Genomic DNA, 19,199 nt, shown 5'->3' with positions numbered 1-19,199 from the left:
AGGTGGCCGCGCTCCGGGGCAAGCGGGGCCCGCGGCCGGTCGGAGCGGGCTGCCCCCGCTGCGGTGTGTGCCCCCAGGCCGGGCCAGGCTCCGCTCCCCCGGCACCCCCCGCCATCCAGGTTCACCTTTGATTTTTTTCTCCTCCCCCTCGGGCTGCGGCGAAGCTGAGCTGCCGCCAGCCCTCCGCCGGCTGGGAGGCGGCACCCGAAGGGCGCGTGGGGGCACCCCCTCCCCGGGTTCCCTGGGGCTGCGGCGGGGGCGCAGCCGCGGGGCACGGCCCGCTCCTGCCGCTTACGTTATACCGTCCGGCCAGAAATAACATACCTTATCCCGGTAACGGCGGCACGGGCTCTGGTGACATGGCAGCAGAAGGGCAGAGGAGCTGACCTTTAAAGGCCCCTTCCATCCCAAAGCACGATTCTACGATTCTAGCCGGGAAGTCTGGAAGGGAGAGAGATTAAAAGGGAGGCTAGATGCGCATTAAAAACCCAACCCAATCACAGGCGGCTGTTAACCAGGTTAAACCAGATGAGTGAAGAGGTCTGAGAAATCAACACTGATGCAAAAACATCCAGGCCGAATTGAGCCGTCCTTCAAACCCCCCAAAATTCATGCAACTTTTATGTATTAAAGCTTCTGGCTGACAGACGCTCCCAATGGATATATGGAGAAGACAGATCAAGAAAAGCAGTAATTTATGGCTGAAGTTTAGCTTTTGCTGCCAGCAGCTAATGAATACAGGAGAGGTTAAGATGCAACAATTCGGTACGGCTTTGCCTTGCCGGAATGGAGAGTGTGCACCAAATACATTGTATGAGCTGGTTTTGGTAGGTTGGTTTCTTCCTACTATAGGGAGCAGTGAGCGAGTCACGGAGCTGACTGATCGGTGTATGCCCAGGTTTTTCAACTGTGAAACACCTTCATCAGCCGTGAAGATGCTCAGCGGTTTTGTATGAATTTATTAAATCGGGAGACAGGGATACTTGGTATCCAGAGATGATCTGGGGTACTTACAAATACAGAAAAGGCTACAGAAATTTTTCCCTTCACAGTTGGAGGGTTTTTTTTTAAAATATAAAAGTTTAAACAGAACAAGCATTCATATTTCAGTCCCAAGATGTTTTATATCTCTTCATCTCCTGGCCACACCAGTATTTTGTTAAGTCTAAATTAAGAACAACATTATTTCAGCAATATAACCATGTGAAAGTATATCCCCGATTGCATACCGTGTAGTCATGGATGTAACATACTGCACCCGTTAAGTACATTGTGGTGGGATAAAAACCAGAATCCTTTTTGCAGTGTAGTCTTGCATCTATTTCCCACCTCAGCCTTAAAAGAAATCAGGTCATCTCGTCTCCGCAGAACATAACAAACAGGACTTAACTGGGACAAGACACCCTTTTCTCCAGTTATAAGCAGCAAGTGCCTCAGGTGTCTGGCTAGAAGTCCTCTCGTACAGGCACAGAGCTCCGTGGTTTCAGCTTGGTTGAGCGTTCGTTCTGACGATACAGTGTAAACTGCTGGACTGAAATGGAAAAGAAGGCAACCTGTTGCCTCACCTGAACAGTTTCCACACCTTCCTTGGATTGGAGTTCCTTCTTCCGCCCCGTGGTGTTTCCTATAGCTCTGTAGGCAAAGCGGGGTGATCTAAAACACCCGAGACTGTCCGCCCTCAGTCTGCTTCTTGCCAATGGGCTGCTGGTCTACGTTTGCCAGGTTTCTTTCCAGATGTCCATATTTTGACATACTAGGCCTCAAAATGATCCCGTCATTTAGGAAGGAAGCTCCCGACAGTCTGAAATGGGGGAAGCTTCTGGCGTCTTCCCACAGAAGCCACCCCTGTGGCCCCCCCGCTACCAAAACCTTGCCGCGCAAACCCCATACACCGTTTCAGGTGGCCAGGCTGTGGAGGATTCGGTGGCAAGACGCAAACAGAACAATGCCCTTCCTATTTGGGAACCTTGCCTGAATTCACTCGTCATCAAACATCCTTAAAGATATAACCGAGAATGATGTTTTAAACGAAATGTAAATAAGCACGTTAGCAAGAAACAGAATAGAAGACCACAAAAAGGTTATAAATACCATCAAACTTCTTTCCTACGTCTTAAACCTAATAAATAATGTTGCCTCTCAGGACAGAATCTTAAAATTAGCTGGCAGGAAGGCTGGAAACGCAATTTGTGCTTCTTCCAGCTTCTGTCCCCAGCAAATGACATTCGCCCTTGTAGCCTGATGAGACAGAAATTGCCCCTTCCCCTGTTTTTATTCTTAACTTTTAATGCAGTCTGCACGGATGAATGTATTCAATACAAGGGATGTGAACAGGCTAATCCCCATTTTTATACACACATGGCATATAGCTTACATTACCATTCTATTTTTAAATAAACAAACGCTCCTTCTGATTTATGATCTCATAATCAACAAGGAGTCTTAAGATTTTAACAACATGTCATAGCTGATATAAGTATCCTGTATTGTATACATGTCTTAGTAACAGTGCCATCTCTGCTTTTAATATTCCAGAGACACCACACACGATCATCAACGACAAGTCTGGTTAAACTGCAGTTTCCCTCATTTTTTAAGAACGTCAGGCATTTGCTGCAGCACAGCACGGAACATGGAAGTCTCTGATTTGTATCCTTTCACTTTCTTTCCTGCCTGCAAATTCCAACGATACTTCAACTGCGTTATAAAGCCATTTCTGTGTATTTAAAAACAAAGTATAGTAAAACAAAAGAAAATGGTTCAGTGACATTTTGCCTGCCAGCAGATTTCTTCTTTACCTCAGAAAGTTAATGAGACATCAGCTCTTCATACCAGCTTCCTGCTGGCTTAGGTTCTCAGACCTCGTGACAGAAAATTGTGCCATGTCACTGATCTTTCTGTTTTCCTGAAGCCAAATGACATCATTCAGAGCATGTGAATTAAGGTTTTCAAAAAGAAAACAGTGGTAATTACCTTTTTATTCCTACCAATGGAAAAGGTAATAATTAATAAAGGTATAAATTAATAAAATAGCTACAGGAAAGCAATGATTATAAATAGCAAGAAATCCATGTAAAAGCTTCTGAGTAATTAGGAAGAGAGAAACAATCTAAAAGGAATTGAAAAAATAAAGTTTGTGGGAGGAAGGGGAAAAAAAGTGGCTGAAATGGAAAAATGCAAGTAAACAGAAAATATAAAAGGAAGCAAAACTAGGAGACTTGCAGTTGCGCAGGTTTTCTTTACCCCCTTCTTAAATCTGTTATCCCAGAGGCGCTTCCACCATCGCTGAAGGGCTCGGCCTTGGCCAGTGGCGGGTCCGTGTTGGAGCCGGCTGGCACTGGCTCTATCGGACATGGGGGAAGCTTCTGGCAGCTTCTCACAGAAGCCACCCCTGTAGCTCCCCCACTACCAAAACCTTGCCACGCAAACCCAATACAGCCTTAAATCCCCAAACATACGCATGTTTCACAAATGAAGGTACAGGACTGAACGGTGAAAGGTTTTCAAGGATTTTCAAGGACATATATTTGTCTTTGGTACTTTCAAACATCTCATATCTGATTTTTTTTTTTTTAAGGTTGAGCCAGCATTAAGAGAAGGGCATAAGTCATAAAAGCTTCACACACTTTGAATACACAAAGTAATGCAAATATTTATACACTATTCTGAAAGTTTAAGCTACACAGAGAACTGAACTTGCAGTTTAAATTAATCTTCATTGTACTTTAATACAGTATACAGTATCTTACAACCAAATACAACCTTTAGTTAAAATATTTTTAGTTTAAATGGATTTAACAGCAAAACTTGAAGCTTGTTAGTTATAAAGTGATAGACAAACTTAACTTCCTATAGTGTATAACACATATCTCAATTTATACAGCCTTTTAATCACATTCTTGCAGAATTATATAAGATATGGAATTTAAGTCTGCTCCAACTCTGCATTTTTTGATATTGATTAGTTGAAATTAATGAATCCTTTGAATGAATTCCATAGAAATGGTGTTTCCACCAGAAAACCGAGAAGTCTGGAATTACTTTCAGCGTTTGTTAAAACCTGTTCCAGTGAGCGGCCAGCAAAGATGTGCACAGGCAGTTAAATTAGAAAAGGAATATAAACCCCAGTATTTACATCTGTTAACAAAAATAACTTGGTTTTTAGAATGTACAGGTAACTTACTAGAAAATCTCTTTTTGAAAAGCACAAGCAAATGAAAACAGGTTTAGAATAACATCTATTCTTTTTACTAGATATTTTTATATACCTGATTTATTACGTTTATAATATTGCTTTATAATATTGTAATATTAAGTTTATGAGACCTTGCTATTTGTCTTCTGCCACCGATTATAAAGCTGGGTATTTTATAACAGAGGTAACATTCATTTCTTCACACTCATTCCCTTTTATTAACTCAGCACCTATCAGGTTATTTTTAAAATTCCCATAAAATAGAATATGAAAAACATTAGTTAACTGACTGTAACATTGCTTTAAAATTGTTACCACCTTTTTAAAAAAAAGAAAGAAGAATTAGTTTTTATTTTACATATTGTCTGAGCTCATCATTATATTTTTTCATTCAGCAACTGTGCAGACTAAAAATATTCTTGAGCAATCTTGCGTAACTTACAAATTGTTTCTCCATCTGAAGTTGGGAGACGCCTCAGGTACTGTTAAGAAAATAAGACCGAATTAGTCACAAACTAACACTTAGATGCTATATATAAACATTAGACTATCTCAAATTTAACCTGTACATGCATATGTATGTCTGTACATGTAATTTTTTATTAAAACTATTGGAATAGTTTCCTTCAGGCCAGTGCTGAGTTTTACTGGAAGGTGATAAACATTAACTGTTTCACAATGTAACCTAGCAATATAAAGAATGATTAATAAAAAAGGGTTTAATGATCCTACAGTTATTTAAAGTTCAGAATATTAAAATTTCTAGACATTAAGACATTTGAGGTAGCAGAGCATTTGTTGCATTTTCTTAAATTTATGAACTTCAGAGAAAAAAAATCTATGCTGCTAAATTAAGAACAGTCAAATTATTTTTATCTCTTCATCAGCTGTGTTTTCAAAATGTGAAACAATGACCAAGATATTTAGATCCAAACACAGGAGAATGCTTACGTGCATATGTTGTGCCATGCTCCTGTATACAAGACATTATTTTTCTGTTTAAAGTGAGAAAAGCAAATCTGTAAAGGCAGTATCACTCCTAACTGAAATTATAGAAGTTACGTACCAACATAAACTGCAAGCCGTAGAATGAAGTGGTGAATTAATGACTGCAACAGAGAGCACATGGCCATAATTTGCATGGGGTAGCTCTCTTGTAACATTGTAATACGCCTGCCACATTCATTACCCATACTGAGGACATGTGTCTTTGGAAAAATATGTGTGAAAATGAAGCAGACAGTGTTACGACTGCAACTCAAGTCTTTCATAATGAGAACAAAACTTGAATACTGCAACTCAGGCTATGTGGAAAGGACATCATATCAAAACCAAATGAACAAGTAACGTGAGTACGCAAGCATTTGTATGCTACAGGCTCAGAACCAACAGAATCCATTTTCCTTAACAGATGTCCTTAATTTGAACTGAAAAACTGAAAAAGGTCACATGATGCTAAGTGTTTATCATGGATCTGGGTCTAAGCTTGTATTTAAAAATTTAACAACTGTTTCCACACTGCAGAGGTCAGCACAGAAAAACCCCAAGTGTTCTGATGAGATTGCTTTCCTCCTTCTCCCTGAGCACAAATTGAAGATAAAAACCAAAACAACCCAAAAAACTTTAAAGGGCACTTCTCGTGCTTCATGGAAAGCTGGAGCACACAGAGGAATCAAGGACCTCCAACGGGAGTAGAACAGTCACAACAATTATTCTGATTAGTATCTCCTCTAGTTATTTAAACTTTCCAATAATTTCAAGCAGTTGCTACTTTGTGAACAGATATCTGACTGAAGCTCCTCATCTGCTGTCTCTTCAAAATTCAAAGGTGATTTCTGAGGAAAGCTGAGCTATTTTTGTCCAGTAAGCATGAAAAGTGTGCTTTGGGGGGGGGAAAAAAAGCACAAAAAAACCCCAACAAAAAAAATGGCTTAAAAGATGAAAGTCACTAGCTCACTCAGACAAATTAATTCCTGGACATTTAAGATGCATACACACAAGTCTTCTGTAGGGAAGACTGTAAGTCTACCTTTAAAGAGAAAGTTAATTTATCCACTACTTCATCTAAACAGAAAATGCTGTTGCTTGAGCTACTTGAGCAGTGAAGGGGAAGGGATAAATGGTCAACAGCATCTGACACCCCAGAGGAATCTTTTGGAGCCAAACTGGAGAAATGTGGAGGTCAATAATGTATGTTAATAACCAAGAATTGAGATCACATTTAAAAGTTGATGCAGTATCATGCTGGTAAGCTTCCATGGCATTCTGCATGTAATATGCTTAAAGACATAAGTTTCTGAACTTCAGTAATGAATGTATTCATGTGATTCTAGTCTATTTGAACTACAAAAATTAAGTCTCAATTGTTCAAACAATTAGTACCTAGTAGCTGATTTATCATTAAAATAAACAGAGGGGCTAACTTGGAAAAAATAAACTAATTTCATGTTGTTATTCAGGTTGGTAAATGCTGGAAATCTGAAATGGTTTTAAATATTCATGTAATTATTTACTTATAAGTAGACAGTCCTGGGTGCAGTTACGTAATGTACAGAAATAAATATTTTCGTTAGCTTCTAGCTGGATAACCTTTCTGAATGCGCATGCCATTACAGAAATAGAATACTTCACCTTGTTCACTAAAACTAAAGGCAGAATGAAAAAACTGTAAACTAAATATAGTTGCTCTACTTAAGTACTGTACTGATCGGAAATTGTAAAAATTTACACTGTGTGATTGTAACCATCTCTAGAACACATATATATAATGATACGTATTTAGGAAAGGCAGAAACGTAAAATGTAATCCCATAAAATAGTATGTACATGCATATTTAGGTATGAATTTCAGAAAACACACAAAGGTGTAAACACTAGCATTGCAAATGCATTCCATGATATGTTTTAAAACAAAATTTAAAGGTATACGCATTGCAGTAATCTGTACTCTGAGCATGTCACAAATACTTTATAAAATCTTTTCTAAAAGTTTGGAAATACTGTATAACCATAGGCTTTTTGTATATAATCCTACTTCAAATTGTCTGAAGGACAGCTACTACAACTAATTGCAGGGTTTTTTTTCCGAGGAAACAATGCACTAAAATATAATGAGAAACAGTACATAGAAAAGCAAAATTAAAACGACCCTCCTTCCACCCCTCCATCCACAACTTACACACTTTTCCTTCTTTTTCCAGCTTCTTCAAGTGGACTATGAGGTTACACTCTGCTGCTGGAAGTAAATTTTCAGGGATGTCCTAATGGGAACACAAACATGCATTTTGTATTTGTTTAAATATCTCCCAATTATTTTTTCAATATATGGAACTCCTGGTTTACTAACATAGATTTTCCTCTTCTGAATTGCCATGTTGAACATTCAGTTAGTCATATAATGACAACAAACTGAAATGAGTAAATCAATTTTACACCAGCTAAACTAGTAGCCTAGTAACACATTTTTGTTTACTTTGCTCATTTTTTGCATTATCCATTTGTATTATGTAAGCTTTGGCCAGCACTAAGAAGGCTGTGCTCTTCTGAGCTTGGTCTGCACTGGGTTGTCAGTGTAGCTGAGCATTTTTAAAGACAAATTTAAAGATGCATTTCTCCACAGATACCTATCACTTCTATTCCATGACAATATTTGCACAGGTTTAAATATCCTTTAATAATTAGTATCTGTAAATGAGTAAACAATTTAAAAATGAAACAGCTTTAGGAGGACAAAACGTCTCTTAAAATTTCCCAATGCTCATTAGGTAAAAACCAGTAACATTTCTCAAAATCCCGCTCTCTAGCACTATCTTTCTAAAAGCAAAGCCTTCTTTTTGAAAATTAAAAAGTTCTTCTTCAAATAATATGAGTCTGGCAGGAAAATTCACTAGAAAACTAGCTCAATAAATTGTGAATCTTCAAAAAGCTTTGGAAGATTATATATTTTTTTTTTTTTAATACGAAAGCTTGAGTAGTACTGAAAAAATTCTTATCATATAGTGACAGATTTACAGAAACATATGAATGGCTGTATACTTAAAAAAATGTAGTTGTTCAGGCAGGAAAACTGCAGGAGCTAAACAGCCACAGGTAACGGTACATCAGCATTGCAAATGTTCAATGTCACGTAGTCATTATTTTGGAAGCTGGGGATCAGCAGAACCATAAAAAATGAGTTGTGAAGCTGTTACAGACTTGTTCACAAACTACAGCCATTGGCAACTTTGACATCCTCCTCCGAAGCAAATGCTGTATCTCTTTTATCTCTGTTTGCTAGGAGGGGGTTACCCCCACACCACATGTACAAATTACTGAGGTTACATGAAGAATGATGAAGTAGTGAAAAAGTACTCTTATGCCTGCCTAATGACACACGCAAGCTACCCAGCTTCTGAGTGCAATATCCATCTCTCTGAAACTGCAGTTCACCTGCACCCTCCTGCAGACGGATAAATCAGGAACTAGAATTTTTAACCAATCTTTCAGGGGACTCCAAACACACTTTGACAACTCAAAAATCAACAGTCGTACCATACTTTTCACTTAGAACCAAGCACTACAACTTTATTTTTGCTTGGTCCTATGAAACAGTGCTTAGGACCATCTAGATAGTGAAATAAGAAGTTCATAAGAATCATCTGGGCCCTACTCCAATGAACTGCTCAAACAATACAATTTAAATGCACAGACATATATGAATTCTGAACAAGCAGAAATATTTTCTTTTTTTTTTTTTTTCTCTTTTAAAAAGCCACCGTGGTCTTCACTCAAATACTTAAACTGTTATATACAATTTTATGAACATAACCTCAATTTTCTTTAGTTTGATCTAAAAACTTTTTATCAACAATTACCTTGTATACTATCTTTACAAGCTCCGAGGACGTATATGATTTTCCAGCATTCTTCTGGAAAACATTTAGAATTTGCTGTTCACGTGCAAGTCGGTGAGAAATGTAGCCTTGGATTCTAGCATTTGCATCACGTACTACTGGGCCATGACCTAAATCAAAACACATGTACCAGAGCGCTATTACTTAAATTTGGAATTAAGCATGCTATTGAATAATTGAATCATTCTTATGTAAACCCTGGTAGACTTAAAAGTCATAAGAAGGGAGCAGCACCTGTACATACCACCTTGTCAGAGTACCCTTGATGTTAAATTGTAAGACACTCTTTGCATGTGTTTTGGTTTGTTGTTTTTTTTTTTTTTTTCATATAAATAGGCCAAAATTAAGTTTGAATGTATGCATCACAGTCTGCAATTGAAAAGCATTAAGATGGAAAGGAAGAATTAGGATCTGAAAAGTCTGAGTGGGGAAAGCAAATACTTCAGATGGAATAAGGAAAGCAAGGAAAGACTACTTTAGGCTATTAAAAAAAAAAAAAAAGGAGTTCACTGCTGAACAGATTTGAAAGATGAGATTCAGATTATTGTATCACCTCTGTCTGCCTGTCTCACTCTCCCCAAAGGACATTGATACTGATGATTTAAACTGATACTGGTCTTTGAACAGTAGTGGCTGAGGCAAAGGACTCATGTACTACTGTTGTGTTGTGGGGCTATCCAGCAAACACAAAGGTGAGAGAAGTAACATCTTTAGTTGTGACAGATAAATTTTCCAGATTTTCAAAACTCACTTACACACTGCACTTTATTCCCCTAAGAACATATTTTCATAAGTATGATAAAAAAAAATTAATAGAAGACAAATTAGTAAGCCAATCTGAACGTGTCAGAGCAGGAATAAGCAACGCCCAAGGAAGGTTATATATCATTTTATGTCTGGCTGGTTAATAAAAAAACCACACGTTTTTTCCTGGACTTATGGTGGCAGATCAGAAATATTCAATTTCCTGAAAGGTCTTTAAATCAAATTAGAAAAAGGCTTAACCAGTAAAGCACTAACCTTTGTGGAAAAATCAAATACTGCCTCATGATACACTAAAATGACAGATGAAATGAAAATATTTTTCAGATATGAGAGTTACATGCACAGAAATTAAACTTAATGGTTTACCTATAGAGAAATTTACTTGCATGAATATTCGTCACATGCTTTTTATAGCCAGGTTTCCTGTTTCTTTGTCTGTATACCTCACCTGAAGTAGCAGCAGCAACTTCCAGCTCTGCCGGTCTAAACGCCAAGTAATTTGTAAAATTAGTAGAACAAAAACTACTGTAAAAAAATAGCTTTCTTTTAGAAGTTATTGGGTATCATCCAAAACAGTTTCTTTTGAGGTTCTCTGACTATTTTTAAATAATCATCATATTCTTTACTTGTACTTTTGGGTTAACTGACTAAATGGGTTTTTAGTTTTAAGGCTTTTTAAATTAGAGGTTATTTAGCCTGAGGACAGGCAGCTTATAGAAAAAGAGCAACTAATTTTTCATGTTTTGAATATCTGTGAAATAAAAAAGTGTCAAAGGAATCTATCCTTCAGCAAGTCAAAGTATTTATGCATATCTCAACTTCCACACTCACTTCAGCAGATTTGAAATTACTAAATATACACTGAAGCTTTCCTGTGGAAAGATAATATGTAAATAAAAGATATGTAACATGTAAATATAAAACTATACTGTCATATGCACATATATTTAATGACTTCAAAGACCTTTAATCTGAAGCTATTGTTCCTTACAAAATAAATTACAAATATAACAGTATCTCTAGCAAATATGTTACCATTTATAGAAATGAAAGTTTAAATTTAGAAAAAACACATTAAGATATACAGAGCAGAGACTGTAATGGTAACTGTCCATTCTCTTGCATTCTCTAATGACAGAAGTCACATTAAAGTATTCAAAATTAAGGCCTGCAGATGGAATCACAAGGCAGTCTTAAGACCAGTCCCTGCTCTTCCAAGTGACTTAATTGGCTTAGACTACAAGACCAATGTCAGTATCTGGAATGGAACCCACATTTTGCAAAGTTAAAGGCATTTCATATCCATTACATCATCTGATCCCTAGCCACCGTGTATGCATATACATACATTAAAATGGTGTCAGAAAGCTTGGAACTAAATCCAGACGTGGATCTTTCCCATCCATAATTTTTCAGGGACAGCAGCACAGTTAACTTCACCCATAAGTAAATTAATATCTGCATAAATGTTTCTGAGCATTTGAAATAGATGTCTCAAATTATGACTGTCTTTCCAATAATTCAGACTTTATATCAGACAACTTCATATTATTTCAGATCTCTGTGTAGCCCAGATGATCAGAAACAGCAAGTTTTTATTCTTACAACACCCTGTAAAGATACATTCTCTTACTTTATAAATGAAAAATTAAAGCAGAAAGGATAAAATGGAAGAAAATAATTGGCTCATGAAATCTTGCACAAATTCCTAACTCCAGTACCATGTTTTCCTATGTTATCAAGGAACATCGTTTATTATTACAGGATGGGGAGCCCTCTGCTGACTAAACCGCCCTTTTCTGGTCCCAAGGATTCTCATCAACTATTGGCTTTAAATAGACTGTCATGAGTATTCTGCCTGAAGTCATTTCCACATTAAAGTAAAAAAGAAACATGGAAGGGGAAGGATTGGCAAAATTCAGCTACTCACACCTAGCCAGCAGTCAGCTCGTTACAAAAATTCATGCTCCCCTACATCTAATTCCGAGGCTGCAATGTGAGTGCTAAAGCATGGATATGGAACAGAAAAACAGTTCAAGAATTACGAAGACCTAAAATTGCAGTAAAGTCAAAGTACTGAGTTTATATAGAATGTATTGGTAAAGCAAATTACCTTCTGCTATAGTTACCATGTTACCGTAGTACATACCAATAGTACAAACAATTGTTCTGATTGGGCAATAGTTACCTTTTACACATTGGCACCTACATTTTGTGATGCATGGATAAAAAAAGACAGTTAGTTCCAAACCATCTCAATACTTAGCTACTCATCACTTAAAAATGCATAATATCCGACAGGCTTCCTAACTGCAAGTATAGCATGAGCATACTTAAAACAGCGTAGCAAACAGTTACAGATAAATGGGACAAATATTCGACCTTGGTGAATGTGTAATCTAGCTAAATAATGATTAAGGAGAGAGTGAAATACAACAGATAAAACTGATAAACCAAATAGAATTTGGCATATATGGGGTTTTGGAAGGCAGAAATTCAATTAGAGGAACAGACTGTGTTTTGTAGATATTTAAGAAAGGAAGCAGAACATTCGATTGATCAATAGATTAAGATTCTGGAGGCTAAAATATTTTTAGCTTTACCAGTAGTTAAGTCAATAACTATGAGCGAGTTACTATTTCTGTCTATGTCGGCCTCCACATCCATGGAATATCTCTAATGATATTTTTCTTAAATAGCATTTTTATGCTTAGATCTTAAAGCAGTTAAAGCACACCTACTTCAAAAGAAGTCTATTTTAAGAATGAACACAAAAGAGATTTGGTTATGTAGGCTAAACATAGATGGTCAATGGAGGAATACAGAACCGAGAATGTAGACCCAGTCGCTCAGAATGACAAGTTGAACACGATGAAACAGAAAAAGTCAGAAAAAATCCTGAGATTTAGCTCTGAAAAAAGCAAATGAAGAACCTTAGTTACATAATGAATTCTGAAAATCCAGTCTTGTCAAACAGACACGTGGTTTATATGAAAAGTAAATGCATTCCCAAGGTTTGGGGGAGACAGAGGGAAAAAATTAAAGCAAAGTCATAGACTGAATGAATTGGCAACTTATTTTTAGAACATGACGTTTGGCCTCTTGGCTCTTGCTCAAATTTAAGCTAAGTCATTAACTAAGACAACCATTTGACAGTTCTGCAGCTTTCCAAGATGAATTTGTAATTAATCTGTGCTGCAAAGGACAGACATCTCTCTCAAAAACCGTTACTAGGTTACTCACATTGGCAGTGTATGTGGGGATGCAAAGGACCAAAAGAACAGCTATTATTTTTTCTTCCAGGGTAACATTAAGACGCGTGGATAGAGTAATATAAGAAAACCAAATTTGCTATATGATTCCAACAGTGAAAGATTCTGGCCTCTGTAGGCTTTGAGCACAGAAGCACAAGATTCACCCTCAAATGGAGAAATCTCAGGAAGGAAAGGTATCTATCACTGAAAAATTTTCAAGTCTTGCAAACCACCATGCCATAAAGTCATCTTAGCTTAGCACTGGACATATATTAAGTAATGAACTTGAACTGTTGCGTTTGTAATGGTGTTTGACTGTAATAAGGGTTCTCAAATTCTTAGAGGAGATATTTTAAAATTATATAGTGAAACAGAGCAGTTAAAAATAGAACCACTTACCTGGATATACTAAATCTAGTTTCATTTGTAACAACCTTTGCAAAGTTTTCATGTAATCATACAGGTCTTCAATTACTGTTGTTCCTTCCCCTAAAATACAGTCACCAGAAAATACAGCATTTTCTTCTTCTAAATGTAAAGACATATGATCATCAGTGTGTCCAGGCGTATATAAAACTCTGTTTAAAGAACAACAACAAAAAGCGTAAGTTTTTCATACAGCATATATGCTTCATTTTCAAGAGCTAGAAACAAATAATGATAAAATCATACACTTACAAAGTAGCCCACAACAAGAACCAGAAAAAAAATAGACCAAAAAAAGGCTGAAATGTCAATGTAAACAGGATATCACTTTGTCTAATCCCATTCCATTTTCTTACATCATGTAGAGAACACAGATCATCATCTCTAACACGCTTTTACTTACATGACACATCATAATAAAAGTGCATTAAGGGAGCTGGCTAGTCATGCAGAATTTGTGTTATAGAGGTCTTTACTCTGAAGCTTTAAAAGAGAAAAATCGATGTCATTTCCAGATTGAAATGTGTGAAGTTCTTGACATACACCTTGCACTTAGCAAAAGAGGGTAAGGATGATGTTGCCAATTCGTTTAGAAATTAACTATAAACTTCTGGACCCAACCCAGATAATGTACTGTCTCCTGAAATTTATTTTTCCCTGAAAGCTCCATGACACAGTGTAGTGGAGCTGTAAGATACAACAAGGAATCATGGTCTTCTAGCTGTTCTATGTGCAGGTCATTAAACATCTGAGTGGTAAGGATTTAGGACCTCACAACTTGAATGAGTACTGTATTAGAATGCAGCAAAGGGTGAACTGACAGTTGATATATATATATATATATATATATATAGTAACCGGAGCTACTAAGGAGCTCCACTGCAGTGTCCTTTCACTACAACTTTGGAAAGGCAGAAGGCCTCATGCTGAGGCTGATTCAAACTGGAAGTACACAACTCAGACCAGCATCGCTGCTGAAATTCATCAGAATCTGGTGAATTACTGGCAGATGCATCAAAGCAGTGCTCAGGAACTGACAGAGCTGGCACCAGGCATGGTGTGCAGGCCAACGCTAAACCGCACCCAGCCATGTCAGTGCAGGGATGGGGGGCCAGAAGCACAGCACCATCTGATGCAATGACTTCAAGCTCTTACTGAATACTGAGTTCAGCAGAAAACGGGTGAGCCATTGCCCTGCGGAGGCAACATAAAAATCAAGCTGATAGGTTGCATCTTGCCTTTCTAGGAAGTGGCATCCTCCAGTTCCTGATGAAACTTTACCAGGAAGCTTAACCACTAACATGGAAAAACAAAGGAAAAAGAACCCAACGCTGCCTGGCACACCTTGAAAACTTGAAGGTTGCTAACTAAAATTTAACATGCGGACACTGCTGTTTTGGAACCAGTGGTGGATCTAAGAGTATCCTTGAGGTGCTGACTGAATTAACCAGGTGAGAATACCTGCTTTTAACCAAGCATAAAGTTTGGCTGCATTACCCCAAACTTCAAAATGTGCCACCCCTGTCTTACTTGGATTCAAATTTAACAACTTGTTTTCCATCTCTAAATTGATTTTGTCCAAACATGGGCCACTTAAAGTAGTGATATTCAATATTCAATATAATACTCTCCATGGTTTTTTTTTTTTTACACTAACAAAATAAAATGCTTTTGGTCAAATATATCCTTTATTTTTACGTTTTTTATTCCAGTCAGCCAACTGGCATAATCTACACGTGGGATATAATTCACATCTAAACTGAGGAAAACAAGCAAAATTTGTCCTTAGAAGAGGAATGCCTTGTTAATGAAAGAACTCTGGAAACAGAATGGTTAGATCTTTTCATTGTGTGTGTGTGTTTGTGTGAGGCAGAGTGGCTTTCTGTTTCAGACTCACGCTAACAAGACGGGCAATATGCTCTCTGGGAAGAAGCCCTCCCAAATTGGCATCCTACAAGAACCTGACAGGTTAAAGGTTTAAAATTTAACATTTAAGTATTAAATGTTTTAGTGTCTCCCTAGGAAATATTTTTAAAGTGAAAAGCAGAGCACGCTAAATAATCCATCCAGACTACCATAAACTTCCCCAAAAGTATCAATTTTAATAATAAACTACTTATCTAAGAGCGATGAGAAAGTATGTAAAATCCCATTTGATTTTCCCAGAGGAAATATTTTTGAAGGGAAATGTTCTTAATTTCTCTGCTGAGGCCAAAACCCAAAGGCTAATTCCTAATAATCCTCATTCATAAAAACAATTTCTTCATATAAACATACTCTGATGGATCATGATAGGAAGTCTACACACGTAAATGTTGAAAAGACTGGCTGTATGCATTGCCAATCATTAGAAGTTAGGATACATACATGTGTCAGAATTCTGAAGAAAAAAGTGATCCAGCAAACTTGCAGAAATTGGTGTTTACCTGAGTGTGGCTCCCTCTGTCTGTACCACATCTCCCTCTTTAAGATAAAAATATTTATGTCCTCCTTCTATTATTTCTTCACAGTGAGGGACACGCGGAAGCTTACAGATGCGATATTCAGAGTCTATTTAAAGAAGGCAAAGAAAATGATGTTTTGAATTTCTCACTAACAAAGCTAATTCCACAGAAAAGCTACTCTTTGAACAAGTACTATTAATTATTACGCAGTATGAATACAAAACTAGAAACAAGAAATTCTGCACATTAACTTTATGTTTATAAAGCAACATTATTCTAGAGCCACAAACACTGAAGAGTGAAAGCCACTGAATCTGAATACTGTACTCTGTCCCAACAGCAATTTTGAAGACGAAAAAGCACAAGGGAAATTAACAAAGAAATGTCAGTAATTATTCTATTTTACAAATGTTCCTTCTTGATGCATCAAGAGCCAAACCCCCCAGTTTCTACAACAACACTAAGATTTCTACGCTCACGTTATGCATTATGATTCACAGAAGCACCATTCAACATTTGCCTAACACTGGATGGAGGCTTTTTGACCTGCAACTTCCCTCAGCATCTACCGTTCTGAACTGTGCATGACCTGGGAATGCCTTGGCTGGAACAGCTATGAATAGCAACCCAGAAAGGTATTTATACCCCTTGCTAGTCTTTACAACCATGCTCATCGGTTGACAAGACCAAAATCTTCACAAAGACACCAATGGTGCTTTCAGTAGTGCCCAGGCTCCTTTGCAGATAAGCACCTGGCAACTTCATAAGATCCAGTACAGCCTGTGACAAAGCTTGTGACAAAGTTCAATGATGGTAAGAGCCGCATGATCCATACTGCTTATTCCCTTCCCAGATACTAAAGCAGAAATGTCTCTTAATCAACATGAAATACACATTTTTAGATCAGAATTTACCTGCAGACTGCCCTACCGTCTTCCCCCTCATGATCTGAGGCCTATGAATTTGCCAGCAATCACTAATGGTCTGCTGTAAGGAATCTCAAAGTTATGTATGTTTCTTGTTCAGAGATTAATTTATTTATTGTTTTTACACAAGCGAAAATAATGGCCAATTTGTCATCACTGTCAATCTAGAAAGGAATGAGTATCAAGTTCTTCTCACATCTCTTACTATCATGTAAACTGCTGATGGTAATCTAGGTTCTCATTATTCACACGTAAGAAAAATTCACTATGAAGGTATGCACAGGTATTGAAGAAAAACTGTAGTGCTACAACTACAGCATTCAGATTATTCATTGCTCTCATTCTACACACTGCAACAGTATCATGAAATTACATGTAGTTTATATGGAGATTCCAGAAGAATAATCCAGCCGATCTGCACAGAAGCACTCAGTAAAAGCTTTTTCTTGCCACCGATCTAACATTTTCAATGGTATCTGAAATCTCTGTCCTACCATTAGGGATGTTTTTGCAGATATCGGGTATTCCACCAGTATGATCATGATGCCAGTGTGTCACTAAAATTTCTTGAATTGAGATGTTGAACTCTGACAGTGCCTGCTTTAAACAGCCAATATATTCAGGAGTAGCTGGCTCCCCAGTGTCAATAAGGACTCTTCTACACATGCATTAAAAAAAAAAGAAAAAAGAGAGGGGGGAAAAAAGCAGTGAGAGAATTTAGAGCGCTCATGTGACAGCTAAATAACGTTAAAAAAAGAACCCAGCATTGCACGGAAATGTGGTAATAACAGACGTCTCCATATTCCAGACGCCACCTCCTCCCTCCCTGATATTCTATCCCCGTGGCATAACAACTTACAAAGGGGGGAAAAAATAATAAATTTAGTCCACACATTCGCAACTCCCGGGCAAGGTCGCAGCAGCTGCCGTTTAGCACCGCCGGGGAGCGGCGAGGCCCGGCACCCACCCGCTTCCCTCACGGAACTCCCCGCCTCACCCGTACGCTCCCCCGGCCCAGGTTCCACACCCCACCTGCCCAAGCCGCCTCCGGGCACCCGGTCCCGAAAATTTAGTACTGTAATTTTTATTTTTTTCTCCTCATTTTTACCGTAATTAAGGGATTTCGGATCAGCCCGCTGGCCGCCGCTCGAGCGGGGGGCAGCGCACAGGCCCCAAGCGGGGCGGGAGAAGGGGACGGGGACGGGGCGGCGGCGGCCGCCGCCGCCCCGTCCCCGTCCCCTTCTCCCGCCCCCGGGCAGGGTCGTTACCTGGGCCCGGTGCCCACCAGGTAGGTGTTGGTGCCCTGCAGAGTCATGGGCCCCGGGTTGCAGCCCAACACCCGCACCACCCGCGACGAAAGCCGCTCGATGCGCGGCAGCAGCGACACCATCTCTGCAGCAGCACCCCACAATTTCACCCCACTTCCACCCGGCTCCGGCTCCCCCTCACACCACCACCACCGAGGGCGGGAAGGCGGAAGGCGCTATCCCCCTCCGCTCCGCCTCCCGGGGCCGGCGGCGGGGCCTTCCGCCCGGCTGTGAGGCGGGGCGGCTGTGAGGCGCGGCGGCTGCCGCCCTCAGTCAGCCGGCTCCTCCCGGCCCAAGGCCACCGCGGGTTTTCGCTTAAAACTCGGCCTCCGGGAACAAACACTGCGGTAATTCAGGGGAATAAAGGCGATGTTCTCCTTTGAGGGGTCGGTGCTTCGCTGCTGCCCAGTGAGAGGCTGGGAGGAACTTGTGGTAGCGACAGCTGCATCTTCCATATATTCTGAGAACACGCTCACTTACAACGTATATAGGAGCTGTATATGCTCCTGTATGGCATATAGGAGCTATCTGGCATTCAACATTTTTAAGAAAATTGGGGAGCTACTGCAGAGAGTCAAGCAAATGGCCAGTAAGATGATGAAGGGACTGGAGTTTCTCTCCTATGGGAAAAGGCTGAGCGGGCTGGTACTGTCCAGCCTGGAGCAGAGAAGGCTCAAGGGATCTCATCAACGTATATAAATACCTGAAGGAAGGATGCATAGAGGATAGAGCCAGGCTGTCACAGGGCTGTTGCCTCTGGTTCTGTCATGGGACCCAGTGACAGGACCAGAGGCAATGGGCACACACTGAAACACAGGAGGTTCCCTCCGAACGTGAGGAAACACTTCTGCACTGTCAGGGTGGCCGAGCACTGGCACAGGTCGTGCAGCGAGGTTATGGAGTCTCCATCCTTGGAGATACTCAAAAGCTGCCTGGACACAGTCCTGGGCGGCCGGCTCTAGGTGGCCCTGCCTGAGCAGGGGCGTTGGA

General features: G+C 39.2%; 1 protein-coding gene across 2 annotated transcripts; it reads right to left on the bottom strand.

Annotated features, from left to right (window-relative positions):
* Positions 1-333: 333 nt before the first annotated feature.
* LACTB2 (lactamase beta 2) lies at positions 334-18,364 on the bottom strand. Of its 2 annotated transcripts, XM_082337669.1 has the most exons (8): positions 18,171-18,364; positions 17,397-17,560; positions 15,959-16,082; positions 13,506-13,684; positions 9,049-9,197; positions 7,374-7,455; positions 4,638-4,677; positions 334-441 (listed from the first exon to the last, which is right to left on the bottom strand). In XM_082337669.1, exons 1-8 carry the CDS (start codon positions 18,290-18,292, stop codon positions 429-431), a joined length of 873 nt encoding a protein of 290 aa, XP_082193795.1. In that variant the 5' UTR covers positions 18,293-18,364; the 3' UTR covers positions 334-428. The 2 variants fall into 2 exon arrangements, with proteins under 2 accessions (XP_082193795.1, XP_082193796.1); XM_082337670.1 differs by lacking the exon at positions 334-441 and having other exon boundaries at positions 3,568-4,677.
* Between the last annotated feature and the right edge of the window lie 835 nt (positions 18,365-19,199).

Source organism: Platalea leucorodia (assembly GCF_965183815.1).
Source record: "Platalea leucorodia genome assembly, chromosome: 1".
Classification (NCBI taxonomy): domain Eukaryota; kingdom Metazoa; phylum Chordata; class Aves; order Pelecaniformes; family Threskiornithidae; genus Platalea; species Platalea leucorodia.
The sequence above is the reverse complement of the archived record's forward strand: the minus strand, read 5'-3'. Positions and strand labels throughout refer to the sequence as shown.

Bases quoted from the DNA above. Each gene is read 5' to 3' on its own strand.
- LACTB2 (XM_082337669.1), bottom strand. From the start codon at position 18,292: ATGGTGTCGCTGCTGCCGCGCATCGAGCGGCTTTCGTCGCGGGTGGTG. The intron at 16,083-17,396 runs GTAGGACAGAGA...TTCTTTAAATAG, and splicing joins CTGCAAAAACATCCCTAATG to ACTCTGAATATCGCATCTGT. The intron at 9,198-13,505 runs GTAAGTGGTTCT...GTTTTGATTTAG, and splicing joins ACTAGATTTAGTATATCCAG to GTCATGGCCCAGTAGTACGT.